Source organism: Uranotaenia lowii, chromosome 1 (assembly GCF_029784155.1).
Source record: "Uranotaenia lowii strain MFRU-FL chromosome 1, ASM2978415v1, whole genome shotgun sequence".
In the NCBI taxonomy this organism is placed as follows: domain Eukaryota; kingdom Metazoa; phylum Arthropoda; class Insecta; order Diptera; family Culicidae; genus Uranotaenia; species Uranotaenia lowii.
In genome coordinates this window covers 157,748,338-157,771,735 of record NC_073691.1, presented here as the reverse complement: position 1 = coordinate 157,771,735, position 23,398 = coordinate 157,748,338, and the positions used below count along the sequence as shown (strand labels likewise).

Sequence of the window (23,398 nt, the reverse complement as noted above, 5' to 3'; positions counted from 1 at the left end):
ATCACTAAATGTAACATTTTGCTGAAATCCTTATATCCCTTAATAAATCGAAAATCAACATTGTCCTTGAACAACAAGCTTGCTGTCTATAAGCAGATAGTACTTCCCGTTATTGAATACGGTATGCCGGTCTGGGAGAGCTGCGCTAAAACACACCACCTTAAGTTCCAACGAGTTCAGAACAAATTCCTCCGTATTATCCTTAACTCACCCCCGAGGACTCGTACATCTGAGGTTCATAATCTGGCCTCAATCCAACCCCTTGACGAAAGATTCAGTGAGACTATCCTTAGGTTCAAGGCAAGTTGCCAAGATTCAGAACACCAGATTATTCGCGAGCTGGTCACTTCCTAGGTTATCAAATTATGTATATATTAGTTAAGTAGGTTATCAAATTCTTTAAACAAATCACAAAAAGGTGAAAATAATTTGTTGTCATCATTGAAAATTAAAAATCAAAAGTCATCCAAACACTTAAGATACAGGGTTGTAGAGCCATTTAGGCTGACCAACAAAAATGACAAATCAAATGTTAACCATAAAACAGAGAAATAAAGCAAATTTTACTACTACTACTACCGACTCGGTTTCTTTCTCTGTTAGCCGTCAAGCTGAACAGACCGTTGCTGCACTTCGATCTGAGTGTGGACCCCACCAGTGGTAATCCGACTCAGATATCGATTTGCAGTAGTTCAGTGGCAACCGTGGACCAGTGAGCAACGATGACGGTGAGCAGCGATGACGGCCACCACACCAGCGTAGACAGCCAGCGGCGGAGGACTCCAGTGGCAGTGGCAGGGATCCTACAGGTCATCGCAAGTGGCGTTGTAAAATCGAATTATGTCACATGGTCCGATTATGTTGCATGGTCGGATTATGTCACATGGTCAATTTATGTTGCATGGGCGATTATGTTGCATAGTTGGATTTTGTTACATGGTCAGATTATGTTGCATGGTCGGATTATGTCACATGGTCGATTATGTCACATAGTCCGATTATGTTGCATGGTTAGATTTCGTCACATGGTCGATTTATGTTGCATGGTCGGATTATGTTGCGTGATCGATTTATGTCACATGGTCGATAATGTTGCATGGTCGGATTATGTTGCATGGTCGGATTATGTCACATGGTCCGTTTATGTTGCATGGGCGATTATGTCACATGGTCCGATTATGTTAGATGATCGATTTATGTCACATGGTCGATGATGTTGCATGGTCAGATTATGTCACGGTCGATTTATGTTGCATGGGCGATTATGTCACATAGTCCGATGATGTTGCATGATCGGATTATGTCACGTGGTCGGATTATGTTGCATGGTCGGATTATGTTGCATGGTCGGATTATGTTGCATAGTCGGATTATGTCACATGGTCGATGGTTGGATTTCGTCACATGGTCGGATTATGTTGCATGGTCGGATTATGTCACATGGTCGATTATGTCACATAGTCCGATTATGTTGCATGGTTAGATTTCGTCACATGGTCGATTTATGTTGCAAGGTCGGATTATGTCACATATTCCGAATATGTTGCATGATCGGATTATGTCACATGCTCAGATTATGTTGAATGATCGATTTATGTCACATGGTCGATAATGTTGCATGATTCGATTATGTCACATGGTCCGATTATGTTGCATGGTTTAATTTTGTCACATGGTCGAATTATGTCACATGGTCCGATAATGTTGCACGGTCGGATTTTGTCACATGGTCGAATTATGTTGCATGGTCGAATTATGTCACATGGTCCGATTATGTTGCATGATCGGATTATGTTGCATGGTCGGATTATGTTGCATGGTCGGATTATGTCACATGGTCAATTTATGTTGCATGGGCGATTATGTTGCATAGTTGGATTTTGTTACATGGTCGGATTATGTCACATGGTCCGATTATGTTGCATGATTGATTTATGTCACATGGTTGATATTGTTGCATGGTCGAATTATGTCACAGGGTCCATTTATGTTGCATGGGCGATTATGTCACATGGTCCGATTATGTTGCATGATCGGATTATGTTGCATGATTCAAATTTATGTCACATGGTCGATAATGTTCCATGGTCGGATTATGGCACAGGGTCCATTTATGTTGCATGGGCGATTATGTCACATAGTTCGATGATGTTGCATGATCAGATTATGTATCATGGTCGGATTATGTTGCATGATCGGATTATGTCACATGGTCCGATTATGTTGCATGATCTATTTGTCACATTGTCGATAATGTTGCATGGGCGATTATGTCACATGGTCCGATTCTGTTGCATAGTTTAATTTTGTCACATGGTCGGATTATGTTGCATGGTCGGATTATGTCACATGGTCCGATTATGTTGCATGGTCGATTATGTCACATGGTCCCATTATGTTGCATGGTTGGATTTCGTCACATGGTCGGATTATTTTGCTTGGTCAGATTATGTCTTATGGTCCATTTCTGTTGCATGGGCAATTATGTCACATGGTGCGATTTTGTTGATTGGGCGGATTATATCAAATGGTCCGATTATGTCGCATGGTCGGATTATGTTGCATGATCAGAATCTGTCACATGCTCCGATTATGTTGCATGGTCCGATTATGTTGCATGGTCGGATTATGTTGCATGATTCGATAATGTCACATGGTCGATTTTGTTGCATGATCGAATCATGTCACATGGTCGATTATGTTGCATGGTCGGATTATTTCACATGGTCGATTATGTTGCATGGTAGGATTATGTCACATGGTCCAATTTTGTTACATAATCGGATTATGTCACATGGTCTTGTTATCTTGCATGATCCGATTATGTCACATGGTCCGATTACGTCACATGGTCGGATTATGTCACATATTTTTTGCATGGTCGATTATGTCACAGGATCGGATTATGTCACATGGTCCGATTATGTTGCATGATTCGATTATGTTGAATGGTTGGATTTTGTCACATGGTCGGATTATGTTGCATGATCGAGTTTTGTAGCATGGTCGGATTTTGTCACATGGTCAAAATATGTTGCATGGTCGAAAATGTTGCATGATCAAATAATGTCACATCTTCGATTTAACTGCATGATCGGATATTGTCACATGGTTGATTATATTGCATAATCAGATTGTGCCACATGGTCGATTATGTTGCATGGTCGGATTATGTCAGATGGTCGATTTTATTGCATGGTTGAATTAGGTCACCTGGTCGAATTATGTTACATGATCTGATTATGTTGCATGATCCGATTATGTCACATGTACTGCATGCTCAGATTATTTCTGGTGATAGGTTTATGTCACATGGTTAAATTCTGTTAAATGAGTGAAATTTGTCACGTCATATTGCCATTTTGACACTCATATGTTGGTCATTTCAAAAATGCACTATAAGTTCTGTTATTCTATACATTGACAAAAAACAATTGCGTAATTCTACGTTTAGCGGTCGTAGCCAAATTACTATCTCCTCCACTTTTTTCAATCAAAAAAGTCACTGGTCGTCTTTTAAACCGTGCACAAGTCACAGTCAAAGGTAACATAAACTAAACACAGACAATTTAAAGCAAGGAAATGTTAACAAGCTGGTTGAAACACTAAGTTGTAAAAATTATTATTTTCGCCGATTTGACAAGCATTTTCAAAAAATTGGAAATAAAACCTTAAAGAAGAAGGTTAAACGATTATTGTGATCTATAGGAGAAAGTTTGTGTGCCGAGAAGCACAATCCGAGAATCTGATAATATGAAAATCTCAATATCTTTGAAGCCGAGAATCTGAGTATCTAAAAATCTAATTTCTAATTTATGAGTCTGAGAATCCTAGCATCTGAGAATCTGAAAATCTGAATTTTTTAGCATCTTATAAATCTAAATCTGAAATCCTGAGAATAGGAGAACCTCTGAGAATTCTAACACCTTAGAACCTTCTGATTTGAGGTTCTGAAAATCGAATGATCTGAGAATCTGAGAATCTATGATTCTGGAAATGATGAAAAATTTGAATCTGACAGTCTTAGTGTAAAGGAATCTGAGAACCCCAAAATCAAGAAAATTGAAAATTTTAGAATCCTAGAGTCTAAGATCTGTAAAACATATAGTCAAACCTTGATAAGTAAGAGTCCAGGCGACCGAACTTTTTTCTCACTCTAGAAGGTTTCTCACTTTTCCAGGGTTTCTCAAATAAAGAATCTTGAATAATCCTAAAGCTTATAGACTTGCACTTGACTTTTCAATCTTATTCATACGAACGAATTATCCCAAAAAGCTTTCCCTAGATTATTTTTTTTTTTCAAGAGAAATTTATTTATGAAACAATGAAACAGAAAAACCGTATGTAAATGGCATGCCAAGGTTGTTAAATATTCTCGCTGCTTTTAGGGGTGAAAAGGAACTGTCTGGAACACCGATTGCTGTCAAATTATGAGTGATTGTACAACACCAATGTTTCGTACCATTATGTCAATTTCTCTTGATATCGAAATGTCAGTTAGATATCAGAAATTAATTTGGTACCAAAATTTCAGTCAGGAAAGGTTAATTTCTATGTGTTTTTTTTCCAGCAAAACCATAAAAAAATCTCTCGCTTCTAGAGGTTTTTGACTTTCGCATATAGAGGTTTTTTGGTATAAATATCTCGGGGTCGGACGAGTTTTCTTACTAAAAATAGTTTCTCCCTTATCCAGTTCTCGCTAATCTAGGTTCCACTGTATATGAAAATCCAAGAAACTGGTTTCTGATAATTTGAAAATTATAGTATCTGAGCTATGAAAACTCGAGAATCTGAAAATCTGAGAATCTGAAGTTTGAGAGTCTGAAGTTTTGAGAAACTGAGGATCGGATGAACTGTTATGCTTAGAATCAGGAGTAAGAGAAACAAGGAATCTAGGGATCTAAGAATCTGAGATCCCCATCTTCTTAAAAAAAAAAAGAGTTCAACGATCTGAGATCCTGAGTAAATGATAATCTGCGAATCTGAGAGTCTTAGAATCCGATTGTCTGAGGAAAAAATAAATTTGAGAATCTTTAATTCTGAAGATCTGAGAATCTAAGACGCCGAGATACTGGGAATATGAGCATCTGAGAATCTGAGCGTTTGAGATTGCTAAGAATCTGACAATCTGAAAATCTGATTACTTGAGAATCTAAATATCCAAATAATAAAATACGTATAAAAATCTGGAAACTAGAGAATGTGCGCTGCGCTTCAAGATGGAATCAACAAATTACTTAAATAATTTAACAATTACGAATCCTGATCTGGATACAGAACCTGAAACATAAAAACGGAAGTACAATTCTTATTTTTATTATATGGAACCAGAACCTACGAAATGAGTTAAATCTACTCTAAAGTTTAATATTTAGAACTCTATTTCAAACAACAAGAAAGAACATTTTGAAAAAAAAAAACTGTAGCAGTATTCTAAACCTGGGATAAGTTTTTGAGGTTTTGGCATCTGATCTGACTCAACATTGTAACTCTTGAATTACCTTACTCATCCGTCAAAACATGATTGAGAATTTTTAGTGATAATCCCGCATGTTTTTCTGGACATTCATGGGGGTTTGACTCCCCCTCCCGCTCCTACGGCCATGTCACGAGTTATCTTCCGAAAATAGGTTAAAATTCAAATACGTGTGATCTTTTTTTTTTTTTAAAAATCTTTCAAATATTTCGAAATAAAGGGTTCAAATTCGAAGGCCAAATTTCCCGAAGAAAGTGAGAAGTTTTGATTTCTGAGATAATAGTTTGTTTGTTTCCCAATTCTGCAAAAAACAAACTTGTGATTATGTTCGATAGAAATTTCAAGACGATTTGAATTTTGATTATTTTTAAAGCAAAAGTTGCATAATTTGCAGTTTTCAACAAAGTTGCTAAATGAGTTAAAATCTTTAATTTTAAATGCTCAAAGTTTTTAATAAGCGATTCAAAAAAAAGTTGTAACGTTATCCATAAAGTTTTTTTTATAAAACTGTAAATATTTTATAGACCGTTGTTTCTTTGCAACTATTAATAAAGTCAAAAACATTAACGAAAATGATCTATTTGGCTGAATTATTCCTGAAAAATGGGTTTTACACATTTGACAGCATTTCAATAGCGTTTTATGAGTGGCGCGATGTATGAATTCTTTTTCTTGGATAAAACTCTTAAAGTGGTGAAACAAACTTAAAAAAAAGTCAATTCTTCCGTGTTGAGCACGATTTTTTTGCGTAAAATTAAAATTTATATTTTCTTCTAGCAATGTATAAAAAAATATTTCCCGATTCATTTTTCTACACTTGGTGACAGCTTACTGAAAGTTCCTTAAGGGGGGGGTAGGGTCTAACACTTTCAAAAAATCGATTTTTTTATTTTTTTATTTTCTTATTGTAAAACATTTCAAGAATGTTGTGTCAAATTTTCAAGTCAATTGAAGCAAAACTGTAGAAGTTATAGGCCTTTATCTCCTCCTATCTAATACTGCAAGAAAGCAAGAGCAGAAACTTCAAACGCGTTTTTCTCGAAAGCACATTTTTAAAGTCCGTGGACATCGTCATTTGAAAACTACTTATCCGATTCTTTTCAAATTTGGAACATATTTTCTATATATAAAATACCAGACCCCAACGTTTTTCTTTTTTGATTTTTTTATTTTGGGGAAATTTTACAGGTGAAAAATGGCGCATTTTTAAGTGAAAAATCGTAGTTTCTACTTCAAACAGCCACAAAAATTTCATAAAAAATTTTTTAAGTTAAATAAAAACGTTGGGGTCCAGAAAAACATCCATTAAAAATATTTTGCTCTGATTTTTTGATTTAAGATGATTCTGTGCTGAGATACAGTGTCCACCGCAAATCCTGTTTTCTAAAAGGCGTCCTCAAAAATGCTCCGTCACCGGCTCATTTTTCAATATTTTTCTACGAAAAAAATACTAAGTGTTCTTTTAACAATGCTTTGTATAATGCAAAAAATTTGAATACATTTGTTTGAACGATAGCTCCAGAAAAAAATCGTGAAAATGGTGTTTTTTTATACCCGTTAGACCCTACCCCCCCCTTAACAAAAACATGGGAATGAAGTAAATTTTCAATTGTGACATTTTTCCAACGCAGGGCTATTCTATTGAATAATTCATTCTTTCGATGGCAGATAACAGTGTTTAAAACTTATTGGTAGTATTTTGAAAGTTTGAAATGTTACAGTTTCTCGAATACCTAAGTTGCGCGTATTAGCCACATGGGCAAGGTTCTAAAAAATCTGTGTTTTTTAGAAAAATAATTCTGACTTTCTGTGATTTCACCCAAAAATTCTGTTATTGATTTCTGTGATGCTATTTCCTTGAATTTCATTGAAAACTCGTGATAAATTGGGTCTTTTTCACATTTTAGTTGGGTAAAATCAATTGTCATTTCTAATCTTATTATACTTTTCTAATTTAAAGTGAGAAATCTTATTTTGATACTTTCCAAAAAAATATAATTTCGGAAATCCATTCAAAATTTAAAAATTCTGTGTAATCTGTGAAAATTTCAAGATTCTGTGTTCTGTGACACAGATTCTGTGATGAAAATTTGCTCAAAATTCTGTGAAATTACAGATTTTTCTGTGATTTAGGCAACCTTGCACATGTGGCGTTATATGTACCTTCCGCACAGAGGCACGCTCTGTGCCTTCTTCCGCTTATATGAACCTGGCAACCTGGGAATATGACAATCTGGATATCTGAAAATCTGAGAGTTCAAAAAGAAGAGAGGATCTGAGGATCTGATAAATTGAGAATTTTATAACCTGAGAATATGAGAATCTGAAAATCCTAGAATCTAATGATCTGAGAATCTGATATACTGAGAATATGGAAACCTGAGAATTCGTGCATTGAACAATCTGAAAACTGCAATATTCTATCATATAAATACCTGAAAATCTACAAATTTGCGATTTTAGAAATATAAAAATATGTAACTGTGATGATTGAAAAATCTGAGGATCTGTGAATTTCAATATTTGACGATCTGATAATCTGAGCAGCTGAGAGTCTGAGTATCTGGAAATCTCCGAATCTGAAAAAAAGAGAATTTCAACATTTGAAAATCATAAAATATGAGGATATAAAAATAAGAAAATTTAAGAATTTGTAAATTTATATACAGACCCCGTTCGTTTTTGGCAACATTCGATTTTGGCAACATCCGAACGGTTTTTAGAAACAACATGATTTTTTAGTTTTCGCTATAACAGGACCAATATAATTTAGACGAACATCATAAATACGTTTATACATTCAGAAATGGTGATAAAATGATGAAGAGTGACAAAAACAGCAAATATGACAAAAAACAACAAATGTTATAAACAAAACAAGAATAGTGCAAAATGCATCAAAAACATGCGGAAAATAATTTGAGAATCATAGAATCTGAAAATTTCAATATATGAGAATTTGAGCATTGGAGCTTCTGAGCATCTGAAAACCTGAAAATCTGAATATCAGTGAATCTGAGTATCTTGATAACTGACAACCGGTGAATTTCAAAATTTGAGAATTTGAAATTTGAGAATTTGAGAATTTGAAAATTTGAGAATTTGAGAATTTGAGAATTTGAGAATTTGAGAATTTGAGAATTTGAGAATTTGAGAATTTGAGAATTTGAGAATTTGAGAATTTGAGAATTTGAGAATTTGAGAATTTGAGAATTTGAGAATTTGAGAATTTGAGAATTTGGGAATTTGAGAATTTGAGAATTTGAGAATTTGAAAATTTGAAAATTTGAGAGTTTGAGAAATTGAAAGTTTGAGAAATTGAGAGTTTGAGAATTTGAGAGTTTGAAAATTTAAGGATTTGAGAATTTCAGAATTTGAGAATTTCAAAATTTGAGAATTTGAGTATTTGAAGATTTGAGAATTTGAGAATTTTTGAAATTTGAGATTTTGAGATACCGATAATAAGAGAATTTGAGAATTTGAGAATTTGAGAATTTGAGAATTTGGGAATTTGAGAATTTGAGAATTGAGAATTTCAGAATTTGAGAATTTGAGAATTCGAGAATTTGAGAATTTGAGAATTTGAGATTTTGAGAATTCTAGGATTCGAGCATTCGAGAATATTAGAATTTGAGAATTTAAGAATTTAAGAATTTGAGAATTTGAGAATTCAAGAATTTGAAAATTTGAGAATTTGAGAATTTGAGAAGTTGAGAATTTGAGAATTTGAGAATTTAATAACTTGAGAATTTGAGAATTTGAGAATTTAAGAATTTGAGAAAATGAGTTTTTTTTCAAATTTGAGAATTTGAGATCTTGAGAATTTGATAATTTGAGAGTTTGAGAATTTAAGAATTTGAGAAAATGAGTTTTTTAAAATTTGAGAATTTGAAAATTTGAGAATATGAGAATTTGAGATTTTGAAATTTTGAGAATTTGAGAATTTAAGAACTTGAGAATTTGAGAATTTGAGAATTTGAGACTTTAAAAATTTGAGAATTTGAGAATTTGAGAAAATGAGTTTTTTTTTAATTTGAGAATTTGATAATTTGAAAGTTTGAGAATTTAAGAATTTGAGAAAATGAGTTTTTTTTAAATTTGAGAATTTGAGAATTTAAGAATTTGAGAATTTAAGAATTTGAGAGAATGAGTTTTTTTTTAAATTTGAGAGTTTGATAATTTGAGAGTTTAAGAATTTAAGAATTTGAGAAAATAAGTTTTTTAAAATTTGAGAATTTGAGAATTTGAGAATATGAGAATTTGAGATTTTGAGATTTTGGGATTTTGAGATTTTGAAATTTTGAGAATTTGAGAAATTAAGAACTTGAGAATTTGAGAATTTGAGAATTTGAGAATTTGAGAATTTGAGAATTTGAGAATTTGAGAATTTGAGAATTTGAGAATTTGAGAATTTGAGAATTTGAGAATTGGAGAATTTGAAAATTTGAGAATTTTAGGATTTGAGAATTTAAGAATTTGAGAATTTGAGAATTTGAGAATTTGAGAATTTGAGAATTTGAGAATTTGAGAATTTGAGAATTGAAGAATTTGAGAATTTGAGATTTTGAGAATTGAATAATTTGAGAATTTGAGTATTTGAGATTTTGAGAATTTAATAATTTGAGAATTTCGGAATTTGAGGATTTAAAATTTGAGAATTTCATCATTTTAGATTTTGGGAATTTGAGAATTTGGGATTTTGGGAATTTGAGAATTTGAGAATGTGAGAATTGAGATCTTGAGAATTTGAGAATCTTAGAATCTGAATCTTTAGAATCTAAGAATTCGATAATCTGAGAGTTTCTAATCAGAAAATCTAATTATCAAAGAATTTGAGAATTTGATAATCTGATTATTAAAAAATTTGAGAATCTCAGTATCTAAAACACTTTTAATTTGAGCATCAGAGAATCTGTGAATCTCAGTACCGTCAACTGGGGCAAAACTCAACTTCAATGGCTTCCAAAAAAAATATGTTCACAATTATTGGTTTCCTAAGTTATTTTTAATTTTCAAAAAACATGCGATTTTCTCCCTCCTTAGAAAACGAAGTGACTTGCAACATACTTTGTTTTCAATGAAAAATCTTATGAACGTATGAAAATTTAAAGAAAGACCATTACGCATGAAAACACCAATTTCAGTAAATTTTTGGTCTGTAAAATAGGATTGTTCGATCTTCGAAAAAAGATCGATCTCCAAGATCGATTCAGATGAACGGTTCTGGGATCGATCCATCTAAAAAATCGGGGCTTGAAGATCGATCTCCGATTAATCGATCTTTTCCATTTGTAACAAAACTGCTTTTTATTAAAAATATGCCAAAAAGAAACAAAATTTAAAATTTTCATAATCCTTCCACATAAGGAAAGAAAAAAAATTCAAGCACTTTTATAAATGGTGAACCGAAGTTAGTGTTTTAAAACAACACTTATCAAAATCCTAATATCCCGGTAACGATTTGATATTTTTAAGTAATGTACTGACGAGAAATATTTTGGAGTTAAAAAAAATTATTTCAAGGTATTTTGTTAAAAAAATTTTAGTGTATAGGATATCGAACAAAATATGCAGAACAAAAACAAATCAAAAATAAAATTTATTATTTTTTTAAAAGTATTTTTTGGAAAATCGCTGTTATTTCTCGAGATTAGTGAATTCAAGCCATTTTTTTAATCTTAATCAATCACAAACACCTTCCTGCACTCAATTCACAAGGTTTGGAAATAATTTGCAAAATTGTACTGAAATAAATTCAAAATTTTTAAAATTATTATTCAACTGATCATGAATGCTAAATAAAAACAATCGGATCGACAAGGAATCGAACTCGAGTTTTCTGATAATCTCTCCAACACCTTACCAATATGTAAACTAGTCAAGCTGTAGCTCTATAATTCAGTTGACTTCATCAAATTTAAGTGCCTATACTGCCCCTACAGTTACTGATTTTCGGATTTCGGTAAAAAACAAATTTAAATGCATTTTTGAACGTTTATAACTACTTTTTTCAAGTTTCATCCAGTTAGGAAATTTAATGTTTTAGTATCTGAACACGAAACAATGATGTAACTCACATATTGAAGCTGTTTTCTATAATTAAATTAGTGTCCACGTTAAGGTGGCCATTATGATCTTTTTTCACTAAATGAGACAAATAGATCGAAAGATCGAATCGAAAATAAACCGATCTAATCGATTTTTTCCTGGCCGAAGAATCGATCCAAAAAATCGAAAATCGGAGTTGAAAAGATCGATCTTCCAAGGATCGATCCAAGATCGACCAATCCTACTGTAAAAACTAATTTTCACATTTTTTTCTGGAACTAAGGATGCTGCATACATTTAGGGGTTTATTAATACTACGATAAAATCTACATGCTGAAATCATAAAAAATAATGTTTGGATGAATGAAATTTCAATGTTTACAAACGTGTGATGCAAAACATTCATACTCCAGCACATGGAAACGAGATTTTCAAGGTGTTTCTTTGATTTGCATTTCGTTGCATTTTACCCCAGACACCTAACTTAATTATAAAATTATTTATTTGAAAAAAAATAAATGATTGTTCGAAAAATATTTCAACACCAACAGGGTTGGTATAGCATGAGGAAACCAGTGTTCTACGGCATCGAAAAATGTTTAAATTTGTACATTTATTGCTCAATTTTTCAAATTTTATATAAAAAAAAAAAAAAAAAAAAAAAACTTTAAAAAACTAGCTTAAGATGTGAGATATTCACCCTTATTCTCGTTTTCGATCGAATGACATTCGTTCGAAAGTTTCGCAATATCGCATTCTTGTTTTCGTTCGAACGAATGAGAACAGTTCGATCTTTCGAACATCGTTCGAACGAACAAAACGTTGCATTCCCGTTTTCGTTCGAACGTATTTTTTCTATGGGCTGACAAACGCGAGTCTGATACTGCGAATCATGACCGTTTGAAGCAATTATTGAAATTAAAACCGGTTGTTGGATAGAAAATTGGTTCAGAATAACCAAATAAATGTGAGCCAGTACCACGAAATCAAATGCTTCAAAACAACAAAATTTTGGGAACAAAAAAAAATATTTTAAGTTTAAAAAAATAATCGTTTTCCTACCTTTCCCTCTTCTTCTCGGCGGGAATTTTTCAGCTCTCGACTGAAAACGGAAACTTCGCGCATTTAAAGTAAAGGATTGTGACGTCGAGGATAAAGGTTTTGTTCAGCAGTTAAAAATAATAATTATTTCAAGGATTTAATTTTTTATTTATATTTTAATTATTTATCTATTTGAAACCTAATTTCAAACTTCCCTTGTTCCTCTCGGCGGCTGAAATTTTAGGCATCAGGTGCCGCACACTATCCAAACCACCACCGGCTGCTATTGAGAAAGTTTCTGGTGTCCAAAAACATGAGCTCCTGGGTGGACCGGAAAAAAATTCAATCCGGTGTCAGCTGCTAAAAAAGTGCAGCAAAGATCCCCTGCTGGAAACAGCCCTCTTGAATGGTGATTTTCTGCTTCCGATTGCTTTCTTTGCAAATTTTCTCAAAAAATTCTCTTAATCAATTATTACGATTGAAAAAAATCACCGCAATGGAACTGCTCTGTTTACGTTCAATTGACTGACGAGAAACGTCATCCGGGCTTCGAAATTTCAAATTTGATCGGGTAACACTAACTTCGAACGTATCGCGTTCGAACGAAAACAAGAATGACTTTTTCGAATTCGTTCGAAAGTATTCGTTCGATCGAACCTCAGATACTCCGTAAACAAGAATAAGGGTGATTATGTCATCATCATTTTGTAATCATTAAAAGATAACTTTATCACAATACATTAAATTAAAAATGGATTCAGTGTGGTGTTATATAAATGTTGCATCTTATCCCGCTGTTGCTTGATGCTCCGTTTGACGGTATTTGTTAATCTGAAAATCTGGATGCTCAGAGCCTCTGAGAATTTAGGAATCTGAAAAGGATATAATCTAACGAACCGTGAAACTGAGAATTAGATAAATTTTCACGTTGGGAATGTTTGTTTATTTTAAAATCCTTACTAAAGCTTAGTTCTTTTAGAAATGGGACAGTTACGAATGCCTGTATCTCAAAAACCATTCATTTGAACCAAATACTTTCTATGAAGAAAAAGAAGGTAGTGTTATGATCTTTCATGAAAAAATTTGAAAAAAAATATTTGCCGTTTTTTGTTAAAGAAATTTCTACTTTATTCTTGGTATCTCCCATTGGCCGGCGCACACTTTTTTCAGTCATGGTATTGATCAGTTTCTCCAGCTTATACTTCGTAAAAACTATATTTTAGGTGGTTTCACCCTCCTTCTTCAATTTGTGATACTTTTTGGTCCAATACTTCTCTGGAAACTGGAAACTGGAAGCATTTAAGTGGATACAGTTGTTTCGAAATGAACAAATTTGATTATTTTTGACCACATTTTTGAACGTTTTTTTTTTCGGTACCGGTTTACAGCTTAAGAGCTTTGGAACTATCAAAAAATGGTTGTTTGAGGTTGGATTTCTATGAGTCATAACTAGGCAACACTTTCAGCTTATCGGAGAAAATTGTTTTGGACATTTCAGCGATCTACCCTTAGTTTTTCGTTTATTGAATATTAAAAATGCTGGTATGAGACTTGACTTCCTTGATGATCCTTAACCGTTGTTGCCAATCATGTGCTTCACTCCAATGCTTGATTTGAACTTTGTGGACATTATTGACAGTGTTTGCATACTTATCCACCACAATAACTCAGTAATTCTTTGAATAATCAACGGTTTTGTCAGCTATCAATTTGATAATGACGAACTTTAAAGGAAACTGTGCAAAATTATTTTTTTCTTTTTCTCTTACATCTTACATATCTCAAAAACGCGTAAATTTTAAATTTTGGAAAAAATAGGTCGAATAGTGCTTTTTACAGGCAACAAAATGCTGTCAAAATTTTTAATATCCAATAACTAGTTAACGAGCTATTAGCAAATGAAAGTGTCCCATTTCTAAAAGAACTAAGCTTTATTTTCCCTTATGAGCCACCTATAAATTTAAACAAACATTATATACGTTATTTCATAAATTTTCTAAACTAATTTAAATTTAAATGTTTCATAAAATGTTTTATGAGAAGTATGATTTATGATAGTAGAAGAAATAAGTTATGGGCATCGATGCATCGATCATGAAAGGTAAATGAAAAAAAAAATCACATCGACCAGGAATCGAACTCGAGTCTTCTGATTATTTCTTCGACACTCTACCAATAGGCTAAATCGTCAGATGTAAGCTGCTAGTCAAGCTGTAGCTCTATAATTCAGTTAACTTCTGAAATTTCGCGGGTTCTTTTAAAACTAGAAAAATTTATTTAGTTGGGTTAAAATCATCAATTGGAATCAGCCTTTCTTCCATGTGTTGCTTTTGAAGTGTAATTTCTGGAGAATCTATCCACCATCTCTGATAATAATTTTGCTCATTCCTACAGGGGACAACCCGAGCCAGCAGTTGCCCAACCGCAAGCCATCTAATTTCCAGCAACTGACGACGACTCCCCTTCATGTATGCAAACAGCCAGTTAAATTAAAACCAACAAACCCGGCTGTCATTGGCAGTTCCTTAGTCGTCTCCAACGGCAATTCAGCGAGTATGCAATGGGAAATGAATGAAGCTGTTAATGACCACCAACACCAACACCCCCACCACAGTCCGGTTCCGAGGCGGTCCGGTCCGTTTTCCCGGTTGGCTCCATCATCGACATCGACGCCCTCAATGAAACCGTTCTGCTGTCCATCCGGTCAACCGTGCGTTAAAATGAAAAATCAACATGACATTTTAATTCATTTGCAGAAATCACATCAAACGAATGTCGTCCGGTACGTCGGGGCGTTCGGTGAGCCGTTCAGAATTCGCTTTGCCCAGACGCCGACGTCATCAAAGTCGAGCGCCGTTACCTGTCTGGTTCTGTTGGCTTCCGGCGACCAAAATGGCATCTCCAGGGAACCGTCGAGGGCCACTTACTTCGGGCATCATCATACGGAGCGAGATGAAAATGGCAACCATTTGTGCCTCAGCACGGAACCCAACAGCAACCGGAAGTTGGTTTCCTTTTGTGCGGACGACTGCGGTGGCACTCGAACCGGAGCCACTTCGCCAAAGGAATACGTGTTCTTTTTGGCCAAATTCCGGTGCATCGAAGCGAGCACTCAAGCCCTATATTGGTTGTGGTTTGTCGGAGATCAAAAGAATTCGGACCGATTCCGGGTGACGATTGGTGGCGAATCGATTGAAGGTAGTATCGCAAACATTCCGCCGGAAGCGTGGCAGGGCAAGCCGGTTTCCCTACAACAAAACTGCAAGGAAGTGCTGAAAGCCAGGCAGTTCATTCGACTTCCCCACGAGCTGAGCGGATTGGTGGTTAAAGTAGAGCTGCCGTAGTTGGCGGGATATGTTATGCCTATGTAGTAAAAAAAACTTTCAAAACTTATGCGTAAACCAATTTTAATCTTTTGTTTTATTAAGGTGAAGCTTCGAAATCTTGGTCAACTTATAACCACAGAGAATTGTAGTATTCAATTGAATCATTGATTGTGTCTCTGAGAAAAAAAAGCAGGGCTAGACTTTGAAACTCGGGATATCGAATGTTGGCAGGTTGGGATTTGAAAATTGAAAAATAAAACACCGTATTCATTATTTGTTATCAGATTTTGCAAATCTCTGGATCAAGCTAGTTTTGATAAACTTACACTAAAGATGAAATTTTTTGATAATCAGTCCGCCACGTGCTAAAAACAAAACCACAACAAAACGGTTATACTTTTTTGTTGCATGCAAGCCCCATCCGACGCGTTACTCTTTCATACAACCTAGATATGGCGGTGTAACGCACAAAATCGTTCCATACGGTGCTGCTCCCGTGGTCGGTTCAGCAAGTATAAAACGCGAAAGGAATCTGTTTCAGTGTCCGAATGTTTGTTTTGGTATGCGGAGCGGAGCACGGATTTTTTTATCTTTCGAGCGAGAAAAAAATGCAAACAATTTTCATCTGGAAGCGGTGAAAATCGTTGCCATAGGAACCACGTTCCAGGTGATTTGGATGGAATAAGCGTGTTTAGTTTGTGCTGGTGAGTACCTGATGTGCCACAAGGTCCACTAATCAATCTAGTTTTTTGATGTAATACATACATACGTTGGTGGGTTCGTGTTATCAGCCAGTGCCGTTTGGAGGTGTTTATTGGGACAGGCGCTGTCAATCAGCTGATTGGATTGCATTTGTATCAATTAACGTGCTAGTGAATAAAGCACGCTTTTCAACTATGCATGTCCGTATCAATCGCGGTGATATTGGAAAACAGATTTTCACTACGTGTGGCTTTTTTTTTATTCCGATTGCGCGTAAAGTTTATCGCCTATGTGTTTCGGTAAAATCAGTTCATATTATGGAAAAGTAAAGAGGTAAAGTTTAAAGCGATCCTATGTAAAATCACAATATACACGCTCGTATTTTTTCAACCATTAATGACTTTTCTTGAACCATTTTTTGCGATTTCCGATAAAACTGCCATTATTGCTGTTTTTTAATCATGACGTACGGTTCAATTTTAAGCATTTTAAAAGTTCTAATGAACAGGTTAAAAAATGGTTAAATTTCAACCGCAAGATATATGAAAATCGCCATCTTTGCAAGCAAACTTGTTTATATTTGACAGCTGTGTGGTGAATCCAACTTTTTCGCTCTGAAGTCAGTGCATGGTTTTAGCGTTTTAGTATTTATGATAAAGATTATCTAATAATTAAAGGCGTAAGTATGTTTTGGATTTCCGAAAAATTGTTTAAAAATTAAAATTCTCCAAACCATTATTTTTTTTTCTTGCAGAGAACAGAAACTTGGAACATCGAAGGACCACAAGTGCATTCGACAGCTACACTAGCCAAGGAATACATTTTCATTCGATTATGCCCTATAATCCACAGTCTGCTTCGAAATGAACCGGATCAGAGGCTTCCGGAAAATGATCTACAAAAGCTTCCGGAAAATGATCTACAAAAGCTTCCGGAAAATGATCTGGAGGTGCAGACAATATTATCAACGATAGCTGTGCGGGAGACTCTATTGCCTTGAACGAACCGGCCCCAACGGTAGAAAATGTTACCTCATCAGAATGGCAAGGACAAACGAGATGGAGACTGCCGGTAGTTTAGGAATGGCAAACATCTGCTACGAATCACTTATCATGTAAAAGGTGAGCCTTATTAATATTGTTATCAATTAAATAAACCCGTCTTTTGATTTCTATTTGCATCACATAAACGATTTTCTGTTTTTCTTTCAATTACAGTATTACTGAGAATAGAACTTCCCCTCGCTCGGCGAATCCTTCCGATACGAAAATTGCGGTTCGAAACCGGGTACACGGTATAGAGTGCTGTGCCAGTTACCTGGGGAGGAGGCAGCGTTCGCGACTGTGATGGAAGCAGAGGCCGACGAGAGCTGAATTTGCTGATCGGTGTAACCACTTAACCATTCCGCCCCGCAGATGCAACAAAAAATAGTGCCAATTTTGTTTTAAATAGATTAAATATTTTCCTCAAGACTCTTTTTCAATAAAACAAGGATTTGTACAAATAAGGCTTGATTTTTGTCTTTTCACATTCATTCAAGTGGTTTCCCCAAGAATTTCTGCTAATTTTCCGCTTTTTTCGATATGCTTGAAAAATAACCATAATCCGAGTTCTTCTCGAAAACTCATTTAATGAGTTTTGGTTGAAAACTCATAAAACGACTTGATCCACAAAACTTCGATTATGGTTATTTTTCAAGCATTAATGGTTCAATATGGGCGAGCGTATACGTTATCTAGAAAATGTTCAAATTCAAAGTCATTTTGATTTGTATAACGGTTTTGGTGTGTTTAACTTTTTTTGATATCAGTTTAGGGAGTGAGAAATTTAGATATTAAAAATCCTGGAAAAAGGGTATTATTTTTTTTATAAAGAACCATCGCTTGAACTTGTTTGATTGAGAAGTTCTAAATTAAAGTTGGTTGTACCAGCAGCAGTTATTTTCGTCAAACCTGGCTCACAGGGTGCACAGAACCAAGCTCTATAGCTGACGGTACGTTAAAGCAGAATTTATGCTAGTTTTTAGTGGTTATAATTGTAGAGATCGATAGTATGAAATGATAAAATAGAAATTTGATACCTCTGTATCGCAATAACAATGTTCTCGTTTAATTCATGTTATTATTTATCATTGTTATTTTATCAGTGTACGATCTTCTGTGACAAGGCTAAGAGAAAATTGAGAGAGATTTCTCTGACTTTGGGATGAATTGATGAACTCGGTTGTTAAAAAAACGAGAGAGAGAGCAACGATTAAGATTTCAAGACCGAAAGAGATAGGGAAATTTAAAATCAGTCTATTAACGAAGGCAGGATTGCATGATCCTTGATTTTAACACATAGTCATCACGACGGTACCCATCTTGTAAGGTTTCTAGAAAAAAAAGTCTGATCTTTTGTTAGTCTGATACGAATTTCACAATCTTTTTTGAATAACTCAAGTGTCTCGTTTTTGCTTTATGAACTTTATTTTCTTCATAAAACAAAAAAAAAATGAGACCTGTTTCTAAATATAGTGATTAACTTAAAAAAAAACGAAAAACAAACCTCAACTTATTTTTATTTTAATCGTCTTTATAAATTCGTAAAAATACTGAATATTTCTAAAAAATTCAATTTTGAAACCGTGTCATTTCTTTCTATTTTCAATAGTGCAGTGAGCGCTCAGCTGTGCGGTCGTTTTTTCTGAAGTAGCAGATTTCGAAAGTCGTTCATGGATAATTTCTAAATGCAAGTTTAAACCGTCGCGAAACCAAGTATCGGTTGGCCATATTGTGGCTTCGTGATGCGGAGGCGCGAAAATACTTTTCGTGTCGACTTCTCGCTTTTACCAAAACCACGTTCTTACGAAAACGTCCATAAGTTTCTCGTGCATAAACTCGGTATAACGCGAGAAAATGTGGTGATGATTCAGCCAAACCGCCGAAGCAGATCAGTTTTTGTTGAGGTCGTTGACTTTAAACTCGTCAAACAGATCGTCGAGGAACCAGGCCCCGTCAACGATATACAATCCGTTTGGAGCACATCTCTCAGATTTAAGCTTTTTTTCCTCAGATTTAAGCTTTTTTATTCAGATTTGAGCTTTCATCAACTATGCTCTCAAGGGAAAAAAGCTTAAGTCTGAGGAAAAAAAGCTTAAAAACGAGATTCACCAGCACTTATTTAAAAGATGTTGGTCACACGATACATAGACAAATCCTGTATCATTGCCGGGGCCTGAGTAGAGGCAGGTCCTGGCAACGTCGCAGGATTTGTCTATGTATCGTGTGACCAACATCTATTTGCAAAGTGTTAATCTTTTTTTCCGAAACTGTTGGTGCTATCAATGGATCCCCACTGAATGCCGATTGGTTAAAAACGGAACTTACTCTCAAGCAGGACCCGGCAACATTACACGATTTGTCTATGTATCGTGTGACCAACATCTTTTAAACAAGTGGTCGTGAATCTCGGTTTTAAGCTTTTTTCCTCAGATTTAAGCTTTTTTTTGCCTTGAGAGCATAGAAGACGAAAGCTCAAATCTGAAGAAAAAAGCTTAAATCTGTCAAAAAAGGGGAAATCTGAAAGATGTGCTCCATACGGTTTGAATAGCGTTGCCGCAGTCTGCTCTCAAGGTGCTTGGAGTTATTTTTGCGAATTAAATCCGTGTTATGATTCGCCTTATTTAACTGGAACGCGATTGTGAGCAAATTCTCCCAACTCATTTGGTTACACACAACCAGAACCAGAAAACTTACAATGCATCAGAAAGTTTTACTGCTAAACGTTTTTGTCTCCTCTCAGATCTGGTACATTACTTCGTTGTTCCCACCGTATCGCTACATACTGCTTAACTATAAGTTCGATCGGATCTTTCCTCTGGAGGAATTCCCGGATGTCCCGGATGAAGTTAGAACTGATCCTCGCCGTTGCTCCGTCTGGCTTGTGTTGATCGGAGTGCTTTGCTGCATCAGAGTTGATCAGAATGATGTATCTTCTCCAGTGGTCGTCGCCGTCAGCAACTGTTGGCAGCTTCTTCAAGTGGCTTGAGTTTCGGCAGTATCTGATTTCCTCAGGCATTTCTACAGTAACGGCGTTACCGTGCTTGTTCGCAGGATGCAGATATTTCTTTAGGACCTGGTCTCCTTCTCGTAGATCTGCCTATCTTACATTCCTTGCTGCATCAGCATACACCTTGGATCGATATTTATACGGATAATGGTTGTTGCTGATCCCCTCGTCCGCTGCGTTATTGGCTTGGGTGATCTGTGGAATCCAGTCCCGAAATTTTCGACCGCACATTAGCTCCGCTGGGGATTTTCCTGTCGCTGGATGTGGAGTGAGGGAATACACATAGTTCTGCTCTTCCAAATCCTTCCTCCAGTTGGACCGGTTCAACTCAGCAATTTTCAAGATTATTAAGATACTTCGATATTGGCGTTCGGCTTCGCCATTTGCTTGTGGTCAGTAAGGTGTGGTATGGCGAAGCTGGATTCCAAGCAGAGGATGGAGTTTACCAATAATGTCCTTCGAAGTAGTTTGACGCAGAATCTACACTACTCTGAATCGGCTGTACAGATCCTCGACGACTAAAAGAGATTTTCCAGACGGCAGAGGACCCAGAATATCCATACACAAAGTTTCCCATGGATTTTCAGGCAATTCTCGCATTGCCATCGGTTCCGGTGGTGAAGTTCCTCCCACAATCTGGCAATCTGAACAACTTCGTACAGCTTTTTTCACGTCCTTGTCCATAGACGGCCACCACACTTTAGATCTTAAACGCTGCTTTGATCGCTCTATACCGGGATGTCCAATGTGCGCCAGTGTCAGAACTCTCTTTTGTAGACTCTGAGGTATAATCATTCTGTCACCACGCATTACCGTTTCGTTGCAGCTGTAGATTTCGTTTTTAAATGGTGCGAACTTTTTCAACTCTTCGGTCCAACGGTTTGTCAACATAGCCTCCTTTAGTGCAGCCAGCAAAGAGTCCGTCAATGAGTGACGGATTACATCTTCCACCGACAGTGCCACGGGACTTGCCTGTTCCGTAACGGTAAGAATTGCTTCCTCACCGAATCGATCGTAGGTTGTGCAGTTCTTGAACTGCGGAAGCCGTGAGAGTGAGTCCTCGATATTGATTTTCCTCGCTATGTGGACGACTTTGAAGCGAAACGATTGAAGGCGCATCGCCCACCTTTCAATTCTCCAAAATGACTTTCAGAGGCTCCTGATCAGTCAGAAGCAAAAACTCTAAGCCACGTAGATACATGTGCAGTCGCTCTGTAGCCCAAACTTGCGTATGGGCTTCTTTTTTATTTTGTGCATTTTTTCTTTAGGTGTCGGACAGGCCCTTGCTGATATAGCAAATCACTCGTTTTGCGCCACCTTTTTCTTGAAGCAGCACACCACCAAGACCCGTAGGACTCGCATCTACGATGCGAATGGTCTTATCTTTCGGAGAGAAGATCCCGAAATGTCTAGGATTATCCAAAACCTTCTTTATTCAATGGAAAGCTGCTTGATGCTGATGGTTCCATGAAAATACGGTGTCCTTTCGAAGCAGTTCTCGGAGTGGAGTTGAAATGTAGAAAGATGTGGAATGAATCTCCCTAGATACGTGATCATCCCGAAAAAACTGCGCACTTTTTCTGCTGTTTGTGGCTCGCGAAACTTTCTGATGGCGTGCACCTTATCTAATGTCGGTCGGATTCCGCTGGCAGAGAGCACATGCCCCATAAAAGTCACTTCAGATCGTCCAATCTCGCACTTCTTTTGGTTGATTGTGATTCCGTTCCGGTCTAAGCGATCCATCACCTCCACCAAGGCAGCATCGTGTTGTTCTTTCGTAGAGCCGTACACAAGAATATCGTCGATAAATGCCTTGACTCCGATTACTCCCTTCAGCTCACGTTCCATAATGCTTTAGAATACTTCGAAGGCACAATTCATTCTAAATGCAAGTCTCTTATACCGATAGTAGCCATTGTGCGTCATAAACGTTGTGATATGTCCCGAATCTTCCGCCAAGACCACTTGATGAAAAGCTTTCACCAAATCAATTATCGAGAAAAACTTGCTGTTATGGAGGTGTGGCAAAATATCTTCGAATGTTGGCACACAATCGAACTGCTGACGGTTCACCTGCCTTAGAACCCACGACCAGCCAAGATATCCACTTTGAGTCTGCCGGTGCAATCTCAATGATATCTTGCTCCAACAGGAGATCAATTTCCTTCTGTACTTTGTCCTGGAGCGGAATCGGGATATGACACCTGGTGTGCTGGACCGGCTTCACGTTTTGGTCAATCTGCAGTTGAACTTCCATACCGATGATCCGGCCGATCCTGTTTCCTTTCGCCGTGACGTTCCGTTCGTCTATGTTGATGGAAAGAATTTGGAGATCTGTAGCGGTCTTGCGACTCAGAAGACTTGCACTCTTTTCCTCAACAACAAAAACTTCAGCTACGACTTCGTTGTGTTTCGTTTCGATGCGGGTTTCGAATTCGCTCAAAACATGTAAACGATTATTTCCGTAGGCTTTTAACGTCTTCCGGCTTTCTTTGTTTTGAGAGATCACTTTCACTTTTTGTTTCTTGAGGTAGTTCCAAGTTTCACTGTCGATTACGTTCACTGCCGCACCCGAATCAACAATCCACTTCATTTTTACACCACCTACACAGCACACTACATTTTCTCCCCCAATTTCGTCGGATCCGGCAGCAAACACAAACTTCTCGTCATCTTGTTTATCGTCAACGTTAGTGACAGAGTCATCTGAATCATAACACTCATCTTCCTCACCACCAACAGCCTCATCATTCTG

General features: G+C 36.2%; 3 protein-coding genes across 11 annotated transcripts in view; 2 read left to right on the top strand and 1 right to left on the bottom strand.

Annotated features, from left to right (window-relative positions):
• LOC129740675 (uncharacterized) overlaps nucleotides 1-15,976 on the top strand; it is a 37,677-nt gene extending 21,701 nt beyond the window's left edge. For all 8 annotated transcript variants that reach the window (XM_055732421.1, XM_055732419.1, XM_055732420.1 and 5 more), the window contains exon 5: nucleotides 14,960-15,976. In XM_055732421.1, the coding sequence (XP_055588396.1) occupies nucleotides 14,960-15,909 (950 nt within the window). In that variant the 3' untranslated portion in view covers nucleotides 15,910-15,976. The remainder of the gene's footprint in view (nucleotides 1-14,959) is intronic.
• Nucleotides 15,977-16,443: 467 nt separating this feature from the next.
• Nucleotides 16,444-23,398, top strand: part of LOC129740673 (putative SLC9B1-like protein SLC9B1P1) — a 111,258-nt gene continuing 104,303 nt past the window's right edge. Inside the window, exon 1 of one of the 2 annotated variants that reach the window (XM_055732415.1) lies at nucleotides 16,444-16,595. The gene's annotated coding sequence lies outside the window, so the exon portion shown is untranslated. Of the gene's footprint in view, nucleotides 16,596-16,781; nucleotides 16,927-23,398 lie in introns of those variants that run through there. The other variant, XM_055732416.1, reaches the window with a different exon arrangement.
• LOC129738068 (uncharacterized protein K02A2.6-like) lies at nucleotides 21,124-21,762 on the bottom strand. Its single transcript, XM_055729250.1, has one exon. The coding sequence runs from the start codon at nucleotides 21,760-21,762 to the stop codon at nucleotides 21,124-21,126; it is 639 nt and encodes a 212-aa protein (XP_055585225.1).